This window comes from Salmo salar, chromosome 28 (assembly GCF_965601325.2).
Source record: "Salmo salar chromosome 28, fSalSal1, whole genome shotgun sequence".
NCBI lineage: Eukaryota > Metazoa > Chordata > Actinopteri > Salmoniformes > Salmonidae > Salmo > Salmo salar.
In genome coordinates this window covers 31,756,877-31,784,588 of record NC_138318.1, presented here as the reverse complement: position 1 = coordinate 31,784,588, position 27,712 = coordinate 31,756,877, and the positions used below count along the sequence as shown (strand labels likewise).

The window sequence follows — 27,712 nt, the reverse complement described above, 5'->3', positions numbered from 1 at the left end:
TTTCCACCGTGGTATCGTGATACTTGGCCTGGTATCATATCATTTGTAAAATGTTGATATCGTGACAAGCCTATTTTGGAATCTGTCCGGTTGTTGTGTAATGTTGTGTGCCACGCTGGTTGCAGGTCTTTTCTCCTGTGTGATGAGAGATTTGGCCCTCATCAGCCATGACGGGCCCAAGTGGATCGTACTGGACGGAGACATCGACCCTATGTGGATCGAATCCCTCAATACTGTCATGGACGACAACAAGGTCTGTGTGTGTTTGTGTGTGTGTACCTTAACCTCAGGGTGATCTGGAACACCTCCAGGTTGGGGATTTTGGCAGCGAGACTGCTTGTGTGTGTGTGTTTGTATGGTCCTAACCCCGTGTGTGTGTCTGTAGGTGTTGACTCTGGCCAGTAACGAACGCATCCCTCTTAACTCCACCATGCGTCTGGTGTTTGAGATTAAGGACCTGCGGACGGCCACTCCAGCCACCGTGTCCCGGGCTGGAATCCTCTTCATCAACTCTGCTGACCTGGGATGGAGCCCGTCAGTACCTCCCTACACATACACTATATATACAAAAGTATGTGGACACCCCTTCAAATTAGTGGATTCGGCTATTTCAGCCATACCCGTTGCTGACAGGTGTATAAAATCGAGCACACAGTCAATCATCTCCATAGACAAACATTGGCAGTGGAATTGCTCGTACTGAAGAGCTCAGTGACTTTCAATGTGGCACCGTCATAGGATGCCACCTTTCCAACAAGTCAGTTCATCAAATGTCTTCCTTTCTAGAGCTGCCCCAGTCAACTGTAAGTGCTGTTATTGTGAAGTGGAAACGTCTAGGCGCAACAATGGGTCAGCCATGAAGTGGTAGGCCACACAAGCTCACAGAACGGGACTGCGGAATGCTGAAGTGCGTAGCACGTTAAAATTGTCTCTCCTTGGTTGCAACACTCACTACCGAATTCCAAACTGACTCTGAAAGCAACGTCAGCACAAGAACTGTTTGTCGGGAGCTTCATGAAATGGGTTTTCATGGCTGAGCAGCCGCACACAAGGCTAAGATCACCATGTGCACCACTCCAGTGTCGGCTGGAGTGGTGTAAAGCTCACCGTTTCCACGCTCTGGAGCAGTGGAAACGCATTCTCTGGAGTGATGAATCATACTTCACCATCTGGCAGTCAAATTTGGGTTTGGCGGATGCCAGGAGAACACTACCTACCCGAATGTATAGTGCCAACTGTAAAGTTTGGTGGAGGAGGAATAATGATCTGGGGCTGATTTTCATGGTTTGGGCTAGGCCCCTTAGTTCCAGTAAAGGGGAATCTTAATGCTACAGCATGCAATGACATTCTAGACAATTCTGTGCTTCCAACTTTGGCTACAGTTTGAGGAAGGTCCTTTCCTGTTTCAGCATGACAATAGTCCCGTGCACAAAGACAGGTCCATACAGAAATGGTTTGTCGATATTAGTGTGGAAGAACTTGACTGGTCTGCACAGAGCCCTGACCTCAACCCCATTGACCACCTTAGAGATTAATTGGAATGCCGACTGCGAGCCAGGCCTAATCGCCCAACATCAGTGCCTGACCTCACTAATGCTCTTGTGGCTGAATGTAAGTCTCTGCTGCAATGTTGCAACATCTAGTAGAAAGCCTTCCCAGAAGTCTGGAAGCTGTTATAGCAGCAAAGGGAGGACCAACTCCATATTAATGCCCATGATTTTGGAATGAGATGTTCGACGAACAGGTGTCCACATACTTTTGGTCATGTAGTGTACATTAAATCACCATTAAACCTCGGTGGTGTCCCATATGACACCCTATTCCCTATAAAGTGCACTACTTTTGAACAGGGGCAATAGGGCTCTGGTCAAAAGTAGTTCACTACATGGGGAATAGGGTGCCATTTGGGATGCGGTCCGTAAGTCATATTGTCATTATATAACACGTTAGGGTTAGGGTCAATTTCATTTGAAATTCCAATTAAATTCTTGAATTCACTCATGAAGTGGAGAATTTATGTTGAATTCAATTAGAATTTCAACAATCTTCAAGTTATAGATTTGGAATTAGACTGTTTGAATTGGAATTGTAAAAATAATTATATTTGGAATTGATTTGAATTGGAATTCAATATTTGTACATTTTCCAGTTGATGGAATTAATGCATTTAGTATAAGAAATGGACTGCAATTTGTATTTCTATAGTTCCAGTATAGCTATGCTGACTGAACAGTGACATGATCAGCCTAAAAGCCTGAGGGAATTGAATTCTAATTGGAATTTGTGAAATTGTTGGGGATAATATTTAATTGCAAATTTAGTTATTGGAATTTACCTAACATTGGAAATCAGAGGAATTGAATTATCTCTGAATTCAAAGTCTGACCTAGAATTTGAGTTGAATTAAAAGGAATTTACAGGGAGAGAGAATTGAATTAGAATCCATGAATTTGTGGAATTAACCCTAAACCTGCAACACATATTTATTGACCTGAGTGACCGTGTGTCCTGTATGTTTGTGTGTTCCATCAGGGTGGTGACCAGCTGGATCGAGAAGCGAGAGGTCCAGTCGGAGAAAGCCAACCTGTTCATCCTGTTTGACAAGTACCTGCCTACCTGTCTGGAGAAGCTCAAGTTCGGCTTCAAGAAAATCACTCCTATCCCAGAAGTCACACTGGTCCAAACCCTGCTCCACTTCATGGAGTTTCTACTGGTGCCTGAGAACACCCCGCCCGACTCCAACAAAGAACTCTACGAGCTCTACTTTGTGTTCGCCTGCATCTGGGCCTTCGGGGGGGCCATGTTCCAGGACCAGGTAGCTACCCACTCAGGACTACGTTCATCCTCAAGGGGTGCAGGGTTCTCCCCAAGGGGTGCTGTGCCACTTTGTGGACTATGAAAAATCAAAATAAAGTGCAGATAGTGGCAGTTACAGGTGTTTAAAAACGCAAAAATCTTGAGTCCAAAGGGGGTCACTGCACCCCTCTAGGGCCCTGGTCAAAAGTAGTGCACTATATAGGGAATAACATGCAATTTCAGAGGCAGCCAGGGTAATATTTTCACTGTGCGAAATGCAGACTCTCCATGAACAAGTGAAGGAAAGTGACAGTCAGATTCTGCTGAGTTCAGACTAACTTAACTTTTCTCTCTGTCTGTGTGTTTGGTTGGTAGCTGACAGACTACCGTGTGGAGTTCAGTAAGTGGTGGGTGAATGAGTTCAAGACCATCAAGTTCCCATCTGCAGGGACTGTGTTTGACTACTACATCGACAGAGACTCCAAGAAGTTCCAGGCCTGGACGGAGTTAGTCCCCAAGTTCCAGCTGGATCCAGACCTCCCACTGCAGGTCAGAGTTCTGTCTGTCTGCCTAGCAACTCACCCAATTAATGAATGACACGGTGGACTAACTCTTAGCTTCTAGGACTCTTAAGACATTGTAGTTTGTCTTTGCTAGGAGGTGTTCTGCAACAGTGTTGTAATAAGACGTTTCTCTCAAATAAATTTAGATTTTGGAGAGTTAATTGAGCTGACAGCCATTTTGCGTTGTTTCGCAATGGATTTAGTCATCAATCTAGCAAGAGGGTAATGTTTTATTAATGTAGTAGTGTGTGTCCCCCACCCCTAGAAAGCTATGACCTTTGGCTTTCACCTGGAATAGTTTATTTATGTCTGACAAAAAAACAAACACTTTTCAACCCATATGATCTAGTGCACAATAAAAGTATAATAAAACATATACAAATATGATGAAATGTGACCCGTTTCAGGAAGCTAGGCGTATGTCGCAAGTCACGACTTGACAGGAGAGGGGTTATGATTTTAAAAAAATGTGAATGAATAAGCCTTTTCATACTTTTGTCAAGATTTGTTACATTTGTGAACGTCTAACATTTGGGCCATTTAAACAGCATGTGTACCGCCTACAGACAAGGGGAGAAGGGCTATGTAAACGGCTTGGTTTTGTTGTTCTGAGCAAATGCAATGTGTCTGCCTCCGACGTAAAACAAATGTTTGACTTCCACACACAATTACTTCTTTACTTATTTTAGGTTTAAGAAAGTGTGTAGATCGTATTCTTTATCATAATGCTATGAAAGTTATGTATTTAGATCCGCCTGCTTGAGACAAATTCAACGATTGCTTTGCCATGTCTGTGGCATGAAGCAGCCGAGCTGGATAAATGTTTTTCTAAGGACTGTCCTTTTGATGTAATGTTGCATTGAAGTGATATAAATCGATGTAATGATACAGCCGACCACCAGAGGGAGGCAAATACAAGTTTATTCGACAGAGGACATTTACATGCTCCTAGGAAAATCTGGATTGCTGTCTTCTGACTTATAAAACAGTGAGAAATCAATCAAATAAGTCATGTAAACATCTACATATTTTTTAAAGGAATTCTAGTGCCCGATTTCAGTGACCGTCAGCTTAAGAGGATTGTTAAGCACCAGATTCTGAAGAGTTATTCTGTTGACCTTTACCCTCTGTCTCCTGTTCCTCTCAGGCATCTCTGGTTCACACGGCTGAGACCATCCGTATCCGCTACTTCATGGACAAACTGATGGAGAGGAAGTTTCCTGTGATGTTGGTGGGCAACGCGGGCAGTGGCAAGTCAGTCCTGATGGGAGACAAGCTCCGCAGCCTCAGCACTGATTACTATGTGGTTCAGTCTGTCCCCTTCAACTTCTACACAACCTCGGCCATGCTGCAGGCCATACTGGAGAAACCCCTGGAGAAGAAGGCAGGCCGGAACTACGGCCCCCCCGGCAGCAAGAGTCTCATCTACTTCATAGACGACATGAACATGCCTGAGGTCGACAAGTACTTCACTGTGGCTCCGCACACACTCATCCGCCAGCACATGGACCACGGACACTGGTACGATCACAGCCATTGACTAGTCAACCACTACACAACATAACTACAATCACTGTTTTGATCCCTCTCTCTCTCTCACCCTCACTTTCATCCCCCTCTCCCTGCCTCCCTTCCCAGGTATGACAGAGCCAAGCTGACTCTGAAGGACATCCATAACTGCCAGTACGTGGCCTGTATGAACCCTACAGCTGGCAGCTTCACCATCGACCCCCGACTGCAGGTACTCACCAGACTAACGCTAAACACAAGGCTGGAGAAGAAGCGTAGTAGAAGAAACCTCTCTAGTCGTTCTGTTTTAGACCGCTCTTGACCCTCTGCATCCCATAGATGCCGTATGTATGGTAATATACTGTAAACCTGCTCCCTCTCTCTCTCTCTCTCTCTCTCTCTCTCTCTCTCTCAGAGGCACTTCTGTGTCTTTGCGGTGAGTTTCCCGGGCCAGGACGCACTCCAAAGCATCTATAACTCCATCTTCACCCAACATCTGGACATGAATGGCTTTCTCCCCGCTGTCAAGAAGTTCTGCTCCACGCTGGTCACCTCTGCAATCAGTAAGAACACTACCTAGAAACACTGAGATAATCATCATGTCAACCTGAAAATGTAATGACTTAATTCAACATCTCATCCATCTCATTTTATGATATTGAACTTGTGTCAGAGATGGGGGAAACCAAAGCATTATATAGGCCTACAGTATTTGCCCTGTTTCCATGTTCTTACCTGTCTGTGTGTATATTTTCTTCTCTAGTGTTCCACCAGAGGATCTCCACCTCCTTCCTTCCCACGGCAGTCAAGTTCCACTACGTCTTTAACCTCAGAGACCTCTCCAACATCTTCCAGGTAAACCCTTCTCCCTTACATCTATCTATATGATGGGCATCTTGATCATACATCATAAAGTTGGTTTGAGACACTTTGTTATGGATTACTGAGGAGAGGAATGAGATATCTTGCTGTGTGTGTGTGTGTGTGTGTAAATGTGGTGAGAGATCACCATCATGTTAGTGCCTGTGTGTGAGATGTTCAATTCGTCCCTGTGTCTCTCCTGTTTGCTGCCAGGGTCTTCTGTTCTCCATGCCAGAGTGTGTGAGGGCCCCTGCTGAGCTGGTGAGACTGTGGCTTCATGAGTGTGACCGTGTGTACGGAGACAAGCTGGTGGAGGAGAAGGACATGGTGCTGTTTGCCAAGATTGAGGGAGAGATCTGCAAGAAGTGCTTCGAGGTAAGACTTAACACACACACACACATACACTCATTGTCTGATATTGAGAAAAAAAATCTAAACTAAAGTTGAATAAAGTTATTCAATATTAACAGCAGATTTCTCATTGTCCATATTGGTGTGTATTTTCCTCTGTCTGCAGGAAATTGATGCAGGTTTCCTCTTTGAGAAGCCCAACATCTTTTGCCACTTTGCCCAAGGCATCGGCGAGCCCAAATACTTCCCTATTCCAGACTGGGTGGTTCTGAACAAGCTGCTACTGGAGGGCCTGGACAGCTACAACGAAGTCAACGCTGTCATGAACCTGGTGAGTCCACCATGACACACTACAAAAGCAAATACCTTGTGTTGGCATCGCGCCATCACTGGAGAGAACCCAGAGTAGTTAACCTACTCAACAGCCAGTGGAATCCCGTGGCGCGATATTCAAATACCTTAGAAATGTTATTACTTCAATTTCTCAAACATATGACTATTTTACACCATTTTAAAGACAAGACTCTCGTTAATCTAACCACACTGTCCGATTTCAAAAAGGCTTTACAACGAAAGCGAAACATTAGATTATGTCAGAAGAGTACCCAGCCAGAAATAATCAGACACCCATTTTTCAAGCTAGCATATAATGTCACATAAACCCAAACCACAGCTAAATGCAGCACTAACCTTTGATGATCTTCATCAGATGACACTCATAGGACATTATGTTATACAATACATGCATGTTTTGTTCAATCAAGTTCATATTTATATCAAAAACCAGCTTTTTACATTAGCATGTGACTAGCATGTGACTAGCATTCCCACCGAACACTTCCGGTGAATTTACTAAATTACTCACGATAAACGTTCACAAAAAACAGAACTCCTTTATGCAATCGCGGTGTCTGATTTTAAAATAGCTTTTCGGTGAAAGCACATTTTGCAATATTCTGAATAGATAGCCCGGCCATCACGGGCTAGCTATTTTGACACCCACCAAGTGTGGTACTCACCAAACTCAGATTTACTATTAGAAAAATTGGATTACCTTTGCTGTTCTTCGTCAAAATGCACTCCCAGGACTTCTACTTCAATAACAAATGTTGGTTTGGTTCCAAATAATCCATAGTTATATCCAAATAGTGGCGTTTTGTTCGTGCGTTCAAGACACTATCCGAAGGGTAAAGAAGGGTGACGCGCCCGGCGCGTTTCGTGACAAAACATTCTAAATATTCCATTACCGTACTTCGAAGCATGTTAAACGCTGTTTAAAATCAATTTTTATGCGATTTTTCTCGTAAAAAAGCGATAATATTCTGACCGGGAAACCCTGTTTTCGTTCAAAGAAGAAAAAATAAAAACATGGTGTCGGCTCGTGCACGCGCCCCCAGTCTCATTGTTCTCAGATCGACCACTTACCAAATGCGCTACTGTTTTTCAGCCATGGCCTGCAAAGTCACCATTCAACGTTCTGGCGCCTTCTGAGAGCCTATGGGAGCGTTAGAAAATGTCACGTTATGCCAGAGATCCCCTGTTTTGGATAGAGATGATCAAGAAGGCCAAGAAATAGTCAGAGAGAGCACTTCCTGTTTGGAATCTTCTCAGGTTTTGGCCTGCCAAATGAGTTCTGTTATACTCACAGACACCATTCAAACAGTTTTAGCAACTTTAGGGTGTTTTCTATCCAAATCAAACAATTATATGCATATTCTAGTTACTGGGCAGGAGTAGTAACCAGATTAAATCGGGTACGTTTTTTATCCGGCCGTACAAATACTGCCCCCTATCCCCAACAGGTTAAAAACCTGATTGAGATAAAGAGAGAGTCTAGTCCTAGACCTTCCTGTGACCCTGTTTGTTTGTGTGTGTTTGTTCTTCAGGTGCTGTTTGAGGACGCAATGTCCCATATCTGCCGTATCAACCGTATCCTGGAGTCTCCTCGCGGTAACGCCCTGCTGGTCGGGGTGGGCGGCAGCGGCAAGCAGTCTCTGTCTCGCCTCGCTGCCAGCATCGCCAACCTGGAGGTGTTCCAGATCACCCTGAGGAAAGGCTACGGCATCCCCGACCTCAAGGTGTGATGCTATGCTCTGGCCACCTGTTAACCTCTGTTAAGATGCTGACACACATCTCTCCCACTCCTCCCTTGCCCTCCTCTCTCCTCCTCCTCTCCCCACCCTCCCCACCCTCCTCCCTCCCTGTCTCCTGGTAGTTGGACGTGGCCGCCCAGTACATGAAGGCTGGGGTGAAGAACATAGGGACGGTGTTCCTGATGACCGACAGCCAGGTGGCCGAGGAGGAGTTCCTGGTGCTGATCAATGACCTGCTGGCGTCGGGGGAGATCCCCGGTCTGTTCCAAGACGATGAGGTGGAGAACATCATCGTTGCCATGAGGAACGAGGTCAAGGCTGTGGGCCTGCCAGACTCACGCGAAAACTGCTGGAAGTTCTTCATCGACAGAGTCCGCAAACAGCTCAAGGTGATACTCAGTGTGGCCAGTCTGGCTTGTCATTGGGGGTTGTTGAAGGTTTTGGTCTGTATGTTCAGCGGCGTTACAGAGGGGTCACCCAGCTAGCACATAACGTTCTGAGAACCATATGTTTCTTAGAGCTTGGTTGAAGCGTGGTTGTCAATCAATGAAATGTATTTATAAAGCCCTTTTTACATCAGCAGATGTCACAAATTGTTTATACAGAAACCCAGCCTCAAACCCCAATTAGAAGGAATGCAGATGTAGAAGCACAGTGGCTAAGGCAGGAATCTAGGAAGAAACCTAGAGAGGAACCAGGCCCTGAGGGGTAGCCAGTCCTCTTCTGGCTGTGCCCGGTGGAGATTATAAGAGTACATGCCCATTATGGCCAGATCGTTCTTTAAGATGTTCAAACGTTCATTGATGACCAGCAGGGTCAAATAACAATCACAGTGGTTATAGAGGGTGCAACAGGTCAGCACTTCAGAAGTAAATGTCAGTTGGCATTTCAATGCCAAGCATTCAGAGGTCGATAGACAGAGGGTCGAAACAGCAGGTCCGGGACAAGGTACTGTGTTCGGTGAACAGGTCAGGGTTCCATAGCCGCAGGCCGAACAGCAGAAACTGGAGCAGCAGCACGATGTACTCGGTACGGGGACAGCCAGGAGTTATCAGGCCAGGTAGTCCTGAGGCATGGTCCTAGGGCTCAGGTCCTCCGGGAGGGGAGAGAGATGGAGAGATGGGAGAGTTAGAGGGAGCATACTTAAGATCACACAGGACACCAGATAAGACATGAGAATTACACCAGATAGGACAGACTGACCCTAGCCCCCCGGCACATAGACTATTGCAGCATAAATAGTGGAGATTTACTACCCTGAGATAAGACCGAGTATAGCCCACGAAGATCTCCCACACGAGCCCGAGGGGGCGCAAAACCAGACTGGAAGATCAGTGACTCAACCCACTGAAGTTAAGTATATCGAGAGAAAAAAAAGCGTTGCATGATGTGATGCACCCCTCCTAGGGACGGAATAGGAGAGCACCAGCAAGCCAGTGACTCAGCTCCAGTAATAGGGTCAGGGGCAGAGAATGCCAGTGGAGAGAGGGGAGCCGGCCAGGGAGAGACAGCAAGGATGGTTTGTCACTCCAGTGCCTTGTCATTCTCCTTCGCACCCCTGGGCCAAACTACACTCAATCATAGGACCTACTGAAGAAATGAGTCTTCAGTAAAGACTTGCAAACGTAATAAGATGGTGGTCCGATGGTCCAGGATAATGAGTTTTTTTTTTAAAGATCCACAATATCTATTCCACGGGACAAAACTAGATCCAGGGTGTAGGTCTGGAGACATGTTGGACAAAACCCACTGAGTCGATGATGGCTCCGATAGCCTTCTGGAATGGGTCTGTGGACTTCTCCATGTGAATATTGAAGTCACTAAAAAAAATTATATTACATGCAATGACTACAAGGTGCGATAGGAATTCAGGGAACTCGGCGGGGTATACGGTCCAGGAGGCCTTTAAACAGTAGCTATAAAAAGTGATTGAGTAGGCTGCATAGATTTCATGACTAGAAGCTCGAAATACGAAAACAGTGGGGTTTTTTCTTGTAAATTGAAATTTGCTGTCATAAATGTTAGCAACACCTGCACCTTTGCTGGATGAGCGGGGGATATGGTCATTAGTGTAACCAGCAGGAGAGGCCTCATTTAACGCAGTAAATTCATCAGGCTTGAGCCATGTTTCAGTCAAGCCAATTACGTCAAGTTTATGATCAGTGAAGGATTTAACATGAAGTATTCCTATTTTGAGATATGAGGTATTATCACAATCTCTTTCAGTAATGGCTAACAGCCTGCTGCCTGCACCCTATCTCATTGTGGAGTTAGAGCCCTGTCTATGTTGATAGATAAGATGAGAGCACCCCTCCAGCTAGGATGGATTCTGTCACTCTTCCGCAGGCCAGGCTTGGTCCTGTTTGTTGGTGAGAACCCAGAAAGTGGTCCAGTTATCCACAAATTCGAAAAACTGTTTTCAACCAGCGATTTATGTGAGTCGGCTGTAAACCTCATCACTCCCCCTAACTGGGATGGGACCAGAGACAATTACTAGATATCAACACATCTTTCTAGCTAAGTTACACGCTCAAGTTATGTTGCGCTTGGTGACCTCTGACTGTTTAATCGTAACCTTGTTGTTGCTGACGTGGATAACAATATCCCTATACCATCTACACCAATGTTCCCCAACTGGCGACCTGCGGGCCGAATTAGTTTTCTAAGCAAAAACCCCCAAAAAATGTGTGTGTGGAATTGTCATTGTTGGACATAAAAGACCAAAAAAAACACCAGGAAATCAGCTCCAATTGATTTTAATTTAAGAAATCGGTTTCCAAGTATCAATATCAATGGAATACTAGAGAAAAAAAAACAAAAAAAAACATGAGAAATAAGAAAAACATTATATATACAAAAGTATGTGGCCACACAAGCTCACAGAATGGGACCACTGAGTGCTGAAGCATGTAGTGCATAAAAATCATCTGTCCTCGGTTGCAACACTCACTACCGAGTTCCAAACTGCCTCTGGAAGCAACGTCAGCACAAGAAATGTTCGTCTGGAACTTCATGAAATGGGTTTCCATTGGCCGAGCAGCCGCACACAAGCCTAAGATCACCATGCGCAATATCAAGCATCGGCTGGAGTGCTGTAAAGTAGATTTGTAACAGCCTAAACATTACAAACGGCTCTCGACCTTCGCTTCTCCCGAGTCCATACGGGAGATGTAGCGATGAGAAGAGACTGTAACAACCAATTGGATACCACGAAATTGGGGAGAAAACGGGATTAAAAATGTTTTAAAAAAAGAGGGCTCGGCTGACTTCTTTCTGACTAGCGAATGGAAAAGTAACCTAGTTAATTAAAGTGGAAAAGTAGCCCGCTGAAAATGAGCCCTTAATCAGCTGTATAGCCGATAGCCGCGCTAGTGGCTCGTTTCTTAAAAGTTCAAACATGGTTACATTTAATTACATTTTTGGTAATGTTCTAGGAACGTTCTCCAAATGGTATGGCATTGGGAATGTTCTCAAATAGTTCAGAGAATGTTAAGAAACAACATGCTTCTGTGGGATTTTCTGTACTCCAGCATAACGTTTTCTACACGTTTCCTCATGGTTCTATTTAAAGTCATGTTCTCAAATTGTTCAGAGACCACTGGCGGTCACACTGGTGGTTACGAGTCATGGATGCAGTAAAATTCCACGTGACCTTTTAGTCATGGTAATTAGGCTTCTCAAAGCTCTGATGCTGCTGCTTGTCATTAGTAGCCTACCAAACTTGCTAACTGCCTGGTACTCAGCACTCTATTGTCCCTCTAATAACTCTGACATCAATGCAAATTAATTTGAAAAACTAATCAAACACTTCATGAGAGCCCATGCTCATGTTGAGCAACATTTCTATAGGCTATGCAATCATGCAAGAAAACAGAGATGGCATGTAGCCTAGCCCATAGGCCAATATGTTTTAATAAGGTTTGTATCATAACTAAAGTGGCCAAATAACTTCTTACAATTAAGCACATTAATCCGCTTTACAAGGGGTGTAGAGCCTAACTGGCATACATAAGCAGCACTTAAGTTTGGGGAAGATAACTTTCTCCATAAAAATGCACCTTTATAACAAAAGCATCACATGCATAATTGCATTTGCGGTCACTTTTGATAATGTTGTTTTCCACTAATGGAACATTTGCGCTTATAGCCTACTGCCGTGTGCGCATTGCTGCGCTTATAATGTGAAGAAATAGCTTAATAGTTTAGCAACATTTTAAGCTAAAAGTTCTGATCTGTTGTGTTAGCCCCATTGCGTAAATATTTTTGGGGGATGCTAGTGGTTGTATTAATTTGGGATCTATCGCATCCCACAACTGTCCCAGACTATGTTTGGAATAATTATTTCTCGCAATTGGATAAGGACGGAGGCAATTGCGTCCCCGATGTGTCTGTCTTCACTTGTAGCCTGTGAGAAATACCCGATCACGTGACGGAGCACGCAGCACTCAGGGAGAAGGGCACAACGGCTACTGGCCGCAAAAGGCATGGATTTTTTTAGGGTGCATTACGGCCACACAAAGGAGATACCGCCGTGAAATTCTAGGCATTATTAAGTGATTGTCAAATTGTGAATGAGTGACTGATGTAGTGTGTTCAGCCTGTGCACAACACAAAGCAGAGCTCATGCCTTTCAAGCAATTTTTTTCAAATCATCATTAGAGTTGTATCATGCAGCCTTACAATGTATTAAAAATAAAAATAATATAGCCCAATGTTTGTAGAACAACTAAAGTTACATTAATATCTCTAAATTAAGCATATAGGAATACCTATTTATTTGTTAACCGCTCAAATCGTTTGGAGAAAATATCCTTTCTATTTCATTCAGCTTTGTTCAATTGTATTCTTAACTATAAAATAATAATGTAATTCTAAGCAAATCTTGTCTGTTTAATGAACTAGTGTAGCCCACAGCCATTTGGGCAGATGAGGACCTAACATAAGAACAACTCAGAGTATGCTATTCTGTTCTTCTGAAATAGACTACATTTTCTTCATATCATGCTTCTTTAGACCTGTCTAAAATAAAAAGGTGAAGGCTATAATACATGGATTTATTAGACTTTTTAAAATGTAGTTGTTCCAAAGGTCAGCATCAGTGGAAGCAAGAAGATGCTATATTAGTTTATATTAATTAACGGTCAATTACAGTGAGACCGACAGTTATTTGCTTGACAATCACTGGCTGACGAAATTTCGTGACCACCACAGCCCTATTGGTGCGGCTACCCAACGCATCACCGGTGGCACACTGCCTGCCCTCCAGGACACCTACTGTACAGCACCCGTCACAGGAAGGCCAAAAAGGTCATCAAGGACATCAACCACCTGAGCCACTGCCTGTTCATCCTGCTACCATCCAGAAGGCGAGGTCAGTACAGGTGCATCAAAGCTGGGTCCAAGACTGAAAAACAGCTTCTATCTCAAGGCCATCAGACTGTTAAATAGCCATCACTAGCCGGCCTCCACCCAGTACCCTGCCCTGAACTTAAGTCAGTGTCACTAGCCGGCTACCACCCGGTTACTCAACCCTGCATCTTAGAGGCTGCTGCCCTATGTACATAGACATGGAATCACTGGTCACTTTAATAATGTTTACATACTGTTTTACTAATTTTACATGTATATACTGTATTTTAGTCAATGCCACTCAGACATTGCTCGTCCTATTATTTATATATTTCTTAATTCCATTATTTTACTTTTAGATTTGTGTGTATTGTTGTGAATTGTTAGATACTACTCTACTGTTGGAGCTAGAAGCACAAGTATTTCGCTACACTTACAATAACATCTGCTAAATATGTGTATGTGACTAATAAAATTTGATTTCACTAGATCCATGGATAGATAACAGAAGATTATAGGATTTTGGATTTTCACTGATGCCGTGTCACAATAAAAAATGCATGATTAATGCATGAGCAAATACATTTCCATGTGTCCTATCCGTGTTTGGAGTTCAACATTTTTACCCAAAATAGTTAGGGGTAGTGATGAGGTATTAAAAGACTTATTGAAACATTAAGTGAAGGTTTAAGGAAGTTAGTTAAAAACCTCCAAATAACCTTAAGATTCCCTTCTTAGAGTGTTAAGAAAACTTTCAATAATAACCATAAAACTTTCACAACATTTAGAGAATGTTCGCACAATGTTATTTAATTACCTTCAATTCATTTCCATTCTCAGAGCGTTAATAAAACCTCCCAGGCAGACTTTCAGGGAACCAGAGTAAAACGTTCTCAGAACCTCCCTGCAACCTAAAAATGAACATTCCCAGAACAGGCTACATTTTCACTTCTGTTCTCAGAACATTTAAAAAACATTTAGTTTTACCGGTCAGGAAACGTATGGCTTCGTTGCCACAACCAATGTGAAACCAAAAACAGACATTCCCACAACTTCCAAGGAACCAAATATGCTAGCTGGGTAAAGTGTGTGTGCGCATGTGTGTCGTCCTGTAGGTGATCCTGTGTTTCTCTCCGGTGGGATCCACTCTGAGGGTGCGAGCCAGGAAGTTCCCTGCCGTGGTCAACTGCACCTCCATCGACTGGTTCCACGAGTGGCCAGAGGAGGCGCTGGTGTCTGTCAGTGCTCGCTTCCTCTCCGAGACAGAGGGCATCATGGTGAGGAAGACATGTTACACCCCTCGACCCCGTTCCAAAACAATCCCTAGCCCCTTCCCTGAGTTGCCTCATGTAGACCCCTCATCTAGCGTTTACTGTAATCCTGTGTGTCCGATTTTCTCTCTTCCCCCCAGCCCGAGGTGAAGGACTCTCTGAGCCAGTTCATGGCCTTCGTCCATAAGACAGTGAATGAGATGTCCAAGTTCTACCTGCTGTCAGACCGTCGCTACAACTACACCACGCCGAAGACCTTCCTGGAGCAGATCAAACTCTACCAGAACCTCCTGGCCGTCAAGAGGGGCGAGCTGCTGTCCAAGATGGAGCGCCTGGAGAACGGATTAACCAAACTGGAGAACACCTCCGCTCAGGTCAGATATACAGTATACCACCACACACACGGTCTGGGAGTTAGTTATCCACCTGCACTACATTTAACACAAACAGGCTATTACATTTTATACTGTATCAATATCATATCTTCATTTTAAGATTTCTATATAATTTGTGCCTGTTCCATCTCTGTCCGACGGTGTTGAGAAAGCTACTCATTCAAATGAGTGGATTCAGCTATTTCAGCCACACTCGTTGCTGACAGGTGTACTGTATAAAATCGAGCACATCGCCATGCAATCTCCATAGACAAACATTGGCAGTAGAATGGCCTTAATGAAGAGCTCAGTGACTTTCAACGTGGCACCGTCATAGGATGCCACCTTTCCAACAAGTCAGTTCGTCAAATTTGTGCCTTGCTAGAGCTTCCCCAGTCAACTATAAGTGCTGTTTTTGTGAAGTGGAAACGTCTAGGAGCAACAACTGCTCAGCCGCGAAGTGGTAGGCCACACAAGCTCACAGAACGGAACCGCCGGATGCTGAATAGCGTAGCGTGTAAACATTGTCTGTCCTCGATTGCAATACAACACTCACTACTGAGTTCCAAACTGCCTCTGGAAGCAACATCAGCACAATAAACTGTTCGTCGCTCTGGATAAGAGCGTCTGCTAAATGACGTAAATGTAAATTACACATTATCTTAACATCTGACTCCAGAGTGCAATTTGCAGTCGATGACATTTCACGTTTAGATATGATCATTTATCACAAAGTAGTTTGGATGTAGTGAACTAACTTTGGTTAAGTAAACTGTATTTTTCTTAATTACATAAGGTTGGGCAGCGTACTCTGCTGTCATCGATCGCTAGACCAGAAATAGTCAAAAGTTGACATTTTTTCCCTACTTCCTCGTTAAGCAGACATAAGCACACTTGGCACCATCGAGGTGCGGATGTTTACTTTCTACACAAGTTGTTATTTTTCAGTTTCGTCCTAAGAACAGATTGTAGTGGTAAAATTAAAAGGGATACATTTTTTGGTGCCATTTAGGCAAAATGGAATTCTAAGCGTCACTCCAGTTAAAACAGGCTCTGCGAACGTTCGATTCCATTCATGCATTTCCATCAATTCCTGCACTCATTTGAGATCATTTCCACACTGCCACGATATGGGGGAAAAACTAGGCCTTATTTTTAACCAAATGTTGCAATTGCGATTTAGATCAAAACACTTTGGTGAACTTTTGGAATCATGGAAATAGAATGTTTATTCTAATTCTATAGTTAGAATATAAATAATAGTGGGCACTTTGAATACAGTGTTGTTTGACATAACAACGAATGAAAATGCCATGGACGAGTTATTGTGTCAGGGTAAGAACCAAAGTGATGTGCAGTGATTCCTAGGGGACCCTATAATCTTTGGCTACATTAAATCTTTATTCATGTAGCCAAGATATTCATGCTTCGCCTATTCCTCTTTGATTTAGAAGACACTGTTGCACAAACAACATGTTGATTTAGGCCTCCACCAGCACTGGTATCAGCTAGCATTAAGCATCTCCAATCCAAAATTAAATCTAGAATCGGCTTCCTATATCGCAACAAAGCATCCTTCACTCATGCTGCCAAACACACCCTCGTAAAACTGACCATCCTACCGATCCTCGACTTCGGTGATGTCATCTATAAAATAGCCTCCAACAGTCTACTCAACAAACTGGATGCAGTCTATCACAGTGCCATCCGTTTTGTCACCAAAGCCCCATAGACTACCCACCATTGTAACCTGTACACTCTTGTTGGTTGGCCCTCGCTTCATACTCGTCGCCAAACCCACTGGCTACAGGTTATCTACAAGTCTCTGCTAGGTAAAGCCCCGCCTTATCTCAGCTCACTGATCACCATAGCAGCACCCACTTGTAGCATGTGCTCCAGCAGGTATATCTCACTGGTCACCCCCAAAGCCAATTCCTCCTTTGGCCGCCTTTCCTTCCAGTTCTCTGCTGCCAATGACTGAAACGAACTGCAAAAATCTCGGAAGCTGGAGACTCATATCTCCCTCACTAGCTTTAAGCACCAGCTGTCAGAGCAGCTCACAGATCACTGCACCTGTAAACAGCCCATCTATCTACCTACCTCATCCCCATACTGTATTTATTTATTTATCTTGCTCCTTTGCACCCCAGTATCTCTACTTGCACATTCATCTTCTGCACATCTACCATTCCAGTGTTTAATTGCTATATTGTAATTACTTCGCCATCATGGCCTATTTATTGCCTTAACTTGCCTCATTTGCACTCACTGTATATAGACTTTTTTTTTTGTTCTACTGTATTATTGACTGTATGTTTTGTTTATTCCATGTGTAACTGTGTTGTTGTATGTGTCGAATTGCTACGTTTTATCTTGGCCAGGTTGCAGTTGCAAATGAGAACTTGTTCTCAACTAGCCTACCTGGTTAAATAAAGGTGAAATAAAAAAATTTAATAAAAAAGTCAAGTATGTTTCCTCTGCTGAAGGTAGCTAACGTTACCAGTCTAGCAGTGACTCCCATGGCATAGGTGAAATTGATTGACAGTGTGTATCCAAAAGACTTGCCTAACTTGCCTAATCCAGCTAGGCTAGCAAGCTAGCTAACAATATGTTAACTCTAATCGAGAATCTTGTTTTCTTGTGAAGAAAACAGTTATTGTATCGCATCGCTTCTCAGCTGTTGTTGAAATGGATTCCCCATCCGTTCAGCCTGAATATCCCTCTGATAATCTTTGGTCACCGTAAGCATCATTCTTGATAGCCACAAACCACTGGCAGCATCTGGGTAAATCTCTGGTTGGTAGAACAGTGAAAGATAACACATTTTTGCTCTTGTTTGTGATTAATACAGCCAGACAGAACACCACATGGGGATGATGACAAACGTCAGTGAAAAACAAACGTTTAAAAATCGAATTGCGTAGAGATGTTCTGAGATTACTGTGTGTCGGTGGTTCGAAGTAAACAATGCCATCAACCAAGTTTGTGGGCACACCCCATCCACCAAGCAGGGCTGTACCTGAATTTGCTATGAATGCCGGAATTTGTGGTTCACTATAAGCAGACGAATACACAGAAAGTCGAAACTTCCCAATTCTATCAGTGAAATTAAAATGCGCTTTGGTTTGGATGTTTATGACAAAAACAGAATGTTGTTAATATAATAATGACTATATGCCGTGGCAGAGCCAGAGTGAAATTCCCCTTTAAACCAAATGAAGTGTGCACAAGCTTTAACTAAGCTTAAGCCACAGATAATGTAAAGAATACATCTATGGTACAACTATCTTTCTTACCATGTGCTAGCTGGCAAGCAACTGGCTATTTTGTCGGGTGGGTTCCACCACTGACGTGTGGGCTAATCACTAGCTAGCTACAGTGGCTTGCGAAAGTATTCACCCCTCTTGGCATTTTTCCTATTTTGTTGCCTTACAACCTGGAATTAAAATTGATTTTTGGGGGTTTGTATCATTTGATTTACACAACATGCCTACCACTTTGAAGATGCAAAATATTTTTTGTGAAATAGGACAAAGAAAACGGAAAACTTGAGCGTGCATAACTCTTCCCCCCCCAAAGTCAATACTTTGTAGAGCCTCCTTTTGCAGCAATTACAGCTGCAAGTCTCTTGGGTTATGTCTCTATAAGCTTGGCACATCTAGCCACTGGGATTTTTGCCCATTCTTCAAGGCAAAACTGCTCCAGATCCTTCAAGTTGGATGGGTTCTGCTGGTGTACAGCAATCTTTAAGTCATTCCACAGATTCTCAATTGGATTGAGGTCTGGGCTTTGACTATGCCATTTCAAGACATTTAAATGTTTCCCCTTAAACAACTCAAGTGTTGCTTTAGCAGTATGCTTAGGGTCATTGTCCTGCTGTAAGGTGAACCAGTCTCTAATCTCTGGAAGTCTGAAACAGGTTTCCCTCAAGAATTTCCCTGTATTTAGAGCCATCCATCATTCCTTCAATTCTGACCAGTTTCCCAGTCCCTGCCGATGAAAAACATCCCCACAGCACGATGCTGCTACCACCATGCTTCAATGTGAGGATGGTGTTCTCGGGGTGATGAGGTGTTGGGTTTGCGCCAGACATAGTGGTTTCCTTGATGGCCAAAAAGCTAAATTTTAGTCTCATCTGACCAGAGTACTTTCTTCCATATGTTTGGGGAGTCTCCCACATGCCTTTTGATGAACACCAAACATGTTTTTATGGCCACTCTTCCGTAAAGCCCAGCTCTGTGGAGTGTACGGCTTAAAGTGGTCCTAGGGACAGATACTCCAATCTCCACTGTGGAGCTTTGCAGCTCCTTCAGGGTTATCTTTGGTCATTTTGTTGCCTCTCTGATTAATTCCCTCCTTGCCTGGTCCGTGAGTTTTGGTGGGTGGCCTTCTCTTGGCAGGTTTGTTGTGGTGCCATATTCTTTCCAGTTTTTAATAATGGATTTAATGGTGCTCTGTGGGATGTTCAAAGTTTCTGATATTGTTTTATAACCCAACCCTGATCTGTACTTCTCCACAACTTTGTCCCTGACCTGTTTGTAGAGCTCCTTGGTCTTCATTGTGCCGCTTGCTTGGTGGTGCAGACTCCCCTTGCTTAGTGGTGCAGTCTCTGGGGCCTTTCAGAACAGGTGTATATATACTGAGATCATGTGACACTTAGATTGCACACAGGTGGACTTTATTTAACTAATTATGTGACTTCTGAAGGTAATTGGTTGCACCAGATCTTATTTAGGGACTTCATAGCAAAGGGCTGAATACATCTGCATGCACCACTTTTCCATTTTTTTTTTTATATATAATTTTTTGAAACAAGTTCTTTTTTCCATTTCACTTCACCAATTTGGAATATTTTCTGTATGTCCATTACATGAAATCCAAATTAAAATTCCATTTAAATGATAGGTTGTAATGCAACAAAATAGGAAAAATGCCAAGGGGGGGTGAATTTTTTGCAAGGCATTGTACTTGGCTTGCTGACTAGCTGGGGTTGTGGGGTTAAGCAACGTTAGCTAACGCAAAAATAGCATGTTGCCTAGCTGCAAACATGTTTGTTAAAACCAGATGAAGTGTGCACAAGTATTAACTAAAGAATGTAAAGAACACATGTATGGCACAACAACTATTAGCTTTCTTACAATGTGAAAAAGTTTTCCACCAGAAGTTGTCTGTTGCCTTATACTTTGTTCCATCGCCATTGTTTGCTATAAGGTGAGGGTGGTTGACTCGTGAAGAAACAAATAAATGTGTGGATGAAACATGAAATACTTTGTGGCCATAAGGATTATCTTGCAAGTTTTGACAACATTTTTGTTTGATTAGAGTTAGCAAGCTAGTCCCATGGGTGAACCCATGCTATGTCTTTGCTCTGCTAGCTATACGCCGAGTGCAGCAGGAAATGCTGGTGCGTTTATTTATTTTTACAAAAGCATGTAGAAAGCGGGTAAAATAAGTATTAAACGATATCATGACGTGCCTATGTCATATCGATATCAAACGAAATCGATATAATCGAATTATCGATATTGGTGCCCACCACTAGTCATTACTGTATTAGGCATTGATAACCCACCAAACTTTAATTTACCAATGAAGTTGACTAAGAACATATTCTCCTTTACACCAATGATGAACAACCTGCAGAAGAGTTGCACAGCGTTGTCTTCTGTCTCTGATGTGTGTGTCGTTGTGTTCTGTTCCTGATGTGTGTGTTCCCTCCACCAGGTGGATGATCTGAAGGCCAAGCTGGCCGTGCAGGAGGTGGAGCTCAAGCAGAAGAACGAGGATGCTGACAAGCTCATCGAGGTGGTCGGTGTGGAAACAGAGAAAGTGTCCAAGGAGAAGGTCATAGCCAACGATGAGGAGCTCAAAGTGCAAGTAATCGCTAAGAATGTGGGAGAGAAACAGAGGTCATGTGAAGAGGACTTGGCCAAAGCAGAACCTGCCCTGTTGGCTGCCCAGGAGGCTCTCAACACTCTCAACAAGGTCTGGATGTGTGTGGGGGTTCCTAAAATCCCCAAATGTCCCCACAAGGATAAAACAAGGAAAATTCTCCCTGGAGGGGACATTTCCCACGTCCCCATGAGGACAAAGGCTATTTTAAGTTTAGGGGTTGGGTTAGAATTAGGGTTAGAATTAGAGTTGGGGTAAATGGTTAGTGGTTATAGTTAGGTTTAGGGAATTTGAATGGAAATTCATTTTAGGTCCCCACAAGGATAGAACATAACGTGTGTGTGTAAGTATGTATAGAGCTTTCAACACATTCTAGGATAGTTAACCTCTGGGAAATGTGGGACGCTAGCCAAATTCAAAACAACAAAAATCTCATAATTAAAATTCCTCAAACATACAAGTATTATACACCATTTTAAAGATGAACTTCTCATTGATCCAACCACAGTGTCCAATTTCAAAAAGGCTTTACGGAGAAAGCATTCCTTGCGATTATGTTAGGTCAGCGCCTAGTCACAAGAAAACATACAGCTATTTTCCAGCCAAAGAGAGGAGTCACAAAAAGCAGAAATAGAGATAAAATGAATCACTAACCTTTGATGATCTTCATCAGATGGCACTCATAGGACTTCATGTTACACAATACATGTATGTTTTGTTCGATAAAGTTCATATTTATATCCAAAAATCTCAGTTTACATTGGCGCGTTATGTTCAGTAATGTTTTGCCTCCAAAACATCCAGTGATTTTGCAGGGAGCCACATCAATTTACAGAAATACTCATCATAAACGTTGATATAACATATAAGTGTTTTACATAGAATTAAAGATACACTTCTCCTTAATGCAACCGCTGTGTCAGATTTCAAAAAAGCTTTACGGCAAAAGCACACCATGCCATAATCTGAGTACAGCGCTCAGACACCAAAACAAGCCGTACAGATACCCGCCATGTTGTGGAGTCAACAGAAGTCAGAAATAGTGTTATAAATATTCACTTACCTTTGATGATCTTCATCGGAATGCACTCCCAGGAATCCCAGTTCCACAATAAATGTTTGTTTTGTTCGATAAAGTTCATCTTTATGTCCAAATACCTCCATTTTGTTTGCGCGTTTAGTCCAGCATTCCAAATTCACAAAGCGCGCGCGTTTAGTCCAGACCAAAAGTCAAAATAGTTCCATTACAGTTCGTAGAAACATGTCAAACGATGTATAGAATCAATCTTTAGGATGTTTTTATCATAAATCTTCAATAATATTCCAACCGGACAATTCCTTTGTCTTCAGAAAGGAAAGGGAATGTGGCTTGCACTCACGGCTGTGCGCATGACTGAGCTCATGCCTTTCTGCCAGACACCTGATTCCAATAGCTCTTATTCTCTCCCCATTCACAGTAGAAGCCTGAAACGACATTCTAAAGACTGTTGACATCTAGTGGAAGCCTTGGGAAGTGCAATATGACCCCACAGAAACTGTATATTGGATAGGCAATCACTTGAAAAACTACAAACCTCAGATTTCCCACTTCCTGGTTGGATTTTTTCTCAGGTTTTTGCCGGCCATATGAGTTCTGTTATACTCACAGACATCATTCAAACAGTTTTAGAAACTTCAGAGTGTTTTCTATCCAAATCGAATTATATGCATATTCTAGCTTTTGGGCCTGAGTAGCAGGCAGTTTACTCTGGGCACCTCATTCATCCAAGCTACTCAATACTGCCCCCCTTTCCCAAAGAAGTTAACAAGATTAGTAGGAATCGAGCATTGAAACTACTGTAGTGAGCCTAAAATGCCGAAGAGTTTATTTATGTGTTGTTCAGCGAGTTAAGTGACTCTGTGTGTCATATAACCTGTCTGTTCCCGCTGTACTGCAGAACAACCTGACAGAGTTGAAGTCGTTTGGCTCACCTCCGGAGGCGGTGGTGAACGTGATGGGTGCTGTGATGATCCTGATGGCCCCCGGAGGGAAGGTGCCCAAAGACAAGAGCTGGAAGGCTGCCAAGAACACCATGGCCAAGGTGGACGCCTTCCTGGACGCCCTGATCAACTACAACAAGGAGAACATCCCTGACACCTGCATTAAGGCCTTCCAGTAAGAAACACAAACCTAGCTGACATCCAAACACTTTGGCTGATTCATCAGGAAATCTTTATTTCTCTGAAGATTTGAGTCCCTTTTCCCCTTATTTTCTTTTATATCTTGTTGATGATAGATTTTGTGTGTATCTTATTTTTATTCCCTGTGCAGGCCGTTTAAGAACGACCCCACGTTCGAGCCAGAATACATCCGCTCTAAGTCACTTGCAGCTGCAGGTCTGTGTTCGTGGTGCATCAACATTGTAATGTTCTACGAGGTGTACTGTGATGTGGAGCCCAAACGCCAGACTCTGGCCCAGGCCAATGCTGAGCTGGCCGCTGCCTTGGACAAACTCTCCATCATCAAGACCAAGATCAATGTGAGAGAATACAATAGAATTGTTACAAAACCGATTAACTAGCCTTCTAATATAGTTGCACTCGCTAAATCTAGGGGTCTTAGACCTAGTTAACTGGCCTGTAACCTGATTTAAGATGTGCATCTACAGTGAGCTTCAAAAGTATTGGGACAGTGACATTTTTTGGGGAACTCTTTACTCCAGCACTTTGGATTTGAAATGATACAATGACTAAAAGGTTAGAGTGCAGACTGTCAGTTTTAATTTGAGGGTATTTTCATCGATATCAGGTGAACTGTTTAGAAATTATAGCACTTTTTGGACATAATTCCCCCATTTTAGGGAACCAAAAGTATTTGGCGAATTCAATGATATATGACCGATCGGCTCGATTTGAAATTGTGTTTTTTACATTGGATAAAAGGAGAGACTCAGAGCTAGGAAATGGCATATCATACACTACAGTTGAGGAACAATGGGAAAGTAATTTTGCTTTGAAAGTTGATAAACTTGTAACCTCACTTTTGAGAAAATGGCCCTATCTATGTTTTGGTACCTACTGGAGAGCTCTTCTTTGTCTACACCCATTCAGCATCGTTCACACCCTCTTAAAAGCTTTAGCCCCACCCATCTCTTTAAGGATTCACATGTGAGGCTATGTAGTAAACAACCAAAGATTTCAAGACTAAAGGCTGGCTTATACTATGGGTTTGTTCGTACATTTAATCTGGAGTGCCAGAGTGTGCTCTGGGTGTTCGTAAATTCAGAGCGTTTCGCCTCTCGGAGCGTTCAGAGCGCACACTGGACGCTCTGGCCGAAAAGTAGGGTTGGTCCGAGCGTTCTGACCCAACAACAGCAGTCAAGCACCCAAGCTAACTGGCTAACGTTGACTAGCCTGCTAGCTACTGCCAGACAAAAATGAGAGAACAGCTCACTCTGACCATTTTACTAGCCCTAGACCTGGTTAGGCTGTTTTTATGTTATCCAGAACGTTGGTGAATGCAACTGTGCTGCTGGCAACAATTTAATTATGCTTTTTTGCCAATGTCTACTGACACAGCCATATTCAACGGGTGTTGAGCGTTCGTAAATTCGTCAGTTATTCTGCGCTCTGGCACACTTTGATGAGAGTGCTCTGAAATCGGAGTAGATAGCCAGAGCGAATTTACCAGCTACGTCAAACAACAGTTGTCGCAGTGACATCATAAACATTCTATTGAAATAGTTACTTGCATAGTGGAGTCTGTTCTTTAGACATGTAGCTAGCTAGCTAAACAATGAACCATAATCCCAACTCATAACATTACTACCCTGCATGAATCTGCAGGTAGCTAACCAACCATGTTAGCTAGCTAACCTTAGGGTACAACTAGCAATGCAAATGGCTCTGAGATACAAATAATATTACTACACAGATCATACGCGTAACGTTAGCTAGCTAGCCAGCCAGCTAACGTTAGTTAGCTAGCTAACAGTACACTTTAACTTGAAATGAAAACGACTTTCTGATAAAATTATAAAGGCGTAATATCTGAAAATATAGCTTGCTTGACTCTCTTACCCGTATACATGGATGAATGCTTCTCCCTCTCTTTGTCACGGTTGCCTTTAGTTTGAAGATGTAATCCGGAGACAGGTGTTTTATTAAACAGCCTTCTGTGTGTTCTCTTTTCGACTCCGTCTACATGTTTGCCATCAAACGTCAGAATTTTCTCCATCTCCTTTGTTATTATACTTTAATTCCATTGATTTCAAAACTCGGTCCTCCAGAAAGTGGAGAGCGACACTTATTCAGTTCTACTACGTGATATCTTTAAAAAAAAGCTGTGTTAGAAAGGATTACCTACACATATTGACCAGCTCATATTATAGACAGAAGGCGGACCAATCCAAACTCATCTCTCGGCATGTCCGGCCCACTCATTATCTCAGCCAATCATGTCTAGCGGGAAGGATGCTGGCTTTTTCCATGGCTAAACCAACTAGGCTCGTAATTTAACAATTGTATTTGCATTTACAGATGTCATACAAGTGTGTTATTAAGGCACATGAAAGTTCACATGTTCTAGAAGGCATTTCTGCCAAAAAACTTTCAAATGGCTCTCCTGTGAAGTAGTGACCCGCGACATACACCTAGTTTCCTGAAACGAGTCACATATGTGTATTAAAGTAGTCAAAGGTTTTGTGTTTGGTCCCATATTCTAAGCACGCAATGATTCTACAAACTTGTTGGATGCATTTGCTGTTTGTTTTTTCGTTGTGTTTCAGATTATTTTGTGCCCAATAGAAATGAATGGTAAGTAATGTATTGTGTCATTTTGGAATCACATTTATTGTAAATAATAACAATAGAATATGTCTAAACACTTCTACGTTAATGTGGATGCTACCATGATTACGGATAGTCCTGAATGAATCGTGAATCGTGTGATGAGTGAGAAACTTAGATGCACAAATATAATACACCCCCAAAATGCTAACCTCCCCTGTTATTGTAATAGTGAGAGGTTAGCAATGCGTGTCTTGGTGGTATGATATTTGTGCATCTGTAACTTTCTCACATCATTATTTTAGATTCATTTAGATTCACCTGATATGGATAAAATTACCCTCAAATTAAAGCTGACAGTGCACTTTAATCTCATAGTCATTGGATCATTTTAAATCCAAAGTACTAGAGTACAGAGCCAAAACAACCCCGATTCTTTTGGAGCTCACAGTATGTGAGAAATCAGCGTATGTGCCAAGGTGTTGAATGTATGTACCCAGGAGACATCTACCTTACTTTAAAGGGCAGCTCCGCCACTTTTCAACCTCATATTCATTATCTCCAGCACCAGCCAGTGCTTTTCGGTCTTATGTTCCAAAATGAAATGGTGTTTTTGGCATTGGATAAAAGTACAGACTCAAAGCTTTAAAATATTATATCATACACTGCAACAATGTGAAAGTAATGCTGCTTTGAAAGTTGATCAAATAGTAACCCTACTTTTGAGGAATGGCCCTTGAAAGGTTTTTACACTTCTTTGTTCACACCTGTTATAAGCCTTAGCCCCATCCATCTCTTTAAAGATTCACATGTGAGGTAGTGTAGTAAACAACCAAAGATTTCAAGACTAAAAGTAGTGAAAGTAGTTGCCTATATTAAGGAAAAACTCCAGGTAAAAATACACTTTATAAAGACTGTAAGATCAATAAAAGTAGTGCTAATCATGTTGGTGGTAAATGAAATAATCAAAAGATGTTGTTTTTGCTTTATATACCAAGTGTTGTCACATGAGATGGCAGCAGCTTTGCGCCAACGTTTTTTGTGTTCTGGGTGGCGTCCTGGTAATGCTATTGCATTATCCTCTGCATAGTTGTTGAAGTTCACAACTCGCTGCAAATCCTCATGCTTCAGGTGTAACCTGTACTTGCTTGGGCCGGCACTCTTTTTGATAGGAGGCATTAGACCATTATCCTTGTATGACTGGTGGAGGAGAGTCAGGCGTGTTTTGCTGATGCTGAAAGACAAAATCGAGATACAAATATTGTATCATTATTAGATGAGGCTTACCCAGACACTCTAAATTGATGGGTCATGTGAAGAGATTATATAACCACCCCCCCAGCTACATCTAGCTAAGTGGATGGGTCTCTAAAATGTTTATCTGTTCACATGTTCAGGAAATACAATAGATGGCTGTAATCACCACCAGACACACCTAAGTTGATGGGTCATGTAATTATCTGGTGAAGTGGCGTCTTTTGTTTAGACATGTAGCTAGCTAGCTAAACAATTAACAATAATCCCAACCCATACAGTAATACAGTAGCAATATAAAACAGATTTTCATAGCTAGTCACCATGCATGAAATGAAATGTAGCATGAATCTGCCAGTAGCTAAAGCTAACCAACTAGGTTCGATGTTAGCTAGCTAGCTAACAGTAGGCTATAACTAGCAATGCAAACAGCTTTCTGAGATAGGAATAATATTACTACACAGATCATACATGTAGCTAGCGAGCCAGCCAGATAATGTTAGCTAGCTGCAGTGCCTCCAGAAAGTATTCACACCCCTCGACTTTTTCCACATTCTGTTGTCTTACAAAGTGGGATTAAAATGTATTTAATTGTCATTTTTTGTCAATGATCTACACAAAATACTCTGTAA

The 27,712-nt window shown here is 42.6% G+C and overlaps 1 protein-coding gene across 2 annotated transcripts in view; it reads left to right on the top strand.

The window, feature by feature from the left end:
- The window catches only part of LOC106589834 (dynein axonemal heavy chain 17), a 113,475-nt gene that overhangs the window by 40,684 nt on the left and 45,079 nt on the right, over positions 1-27,712 (top strand). For both annotated transcript variants that reach the window (XM_014180222.3, XM_014180221.3), the window contains exons 41-57: positions 126-253; positions 386-534; positions 2,533-2,815; positions 3,172-3,345; positions 4,507-4,880; positions 4,998-5,100; positions 5,284-5,431; positions 5,632-5,723; positions 5,943-6,104; positions 6,247-6,411; positions 7,967-8,158; positions 8,296-8,562; positions 14,638-14,799; positions 14,934-15,167; positions 20,892-21,152; positions 22,997-23,214; positions 23,371-23,578. In XM_014180222.3, coding sequence (XP_014035697.3) covers positions 126-253; positions 386-534; positions 2,533-2,815; positions 3,172-3,345; positions 4,507-4,880; positions 4,998-5,100; positions 5,284-5,431; positions 5,632-5,723; positions 5,943-6,104; positions 6,247-6,411; positions 7,967-8,158; positions 8,296-8,562; positions 14,638-14,799; positions 14,934-15,167; positions 20,892-21,152; positions 22,997-23,214; positions 23,371-23,578 — 3,320 coding nt within the window. The remainder of the gene's footprint in view (positions 1-125; positions 254-385; positions 535-2,532; positions 2,816-3,171; positions 3,346-4,506; positions 4,881-4,997; positions 5,101-5,283; positions 5,432-5,631; positions 5,724-5,942; positions 6,105-6,246; positions 6,412-7,966; positions 8,159-8,295; positions 8,563-14,637; positions 14,800-14,933; positions 15,168-20,891; positions 21,153-22,996; positions 23,215-23,370; positions 23,579-27,712) is intronic.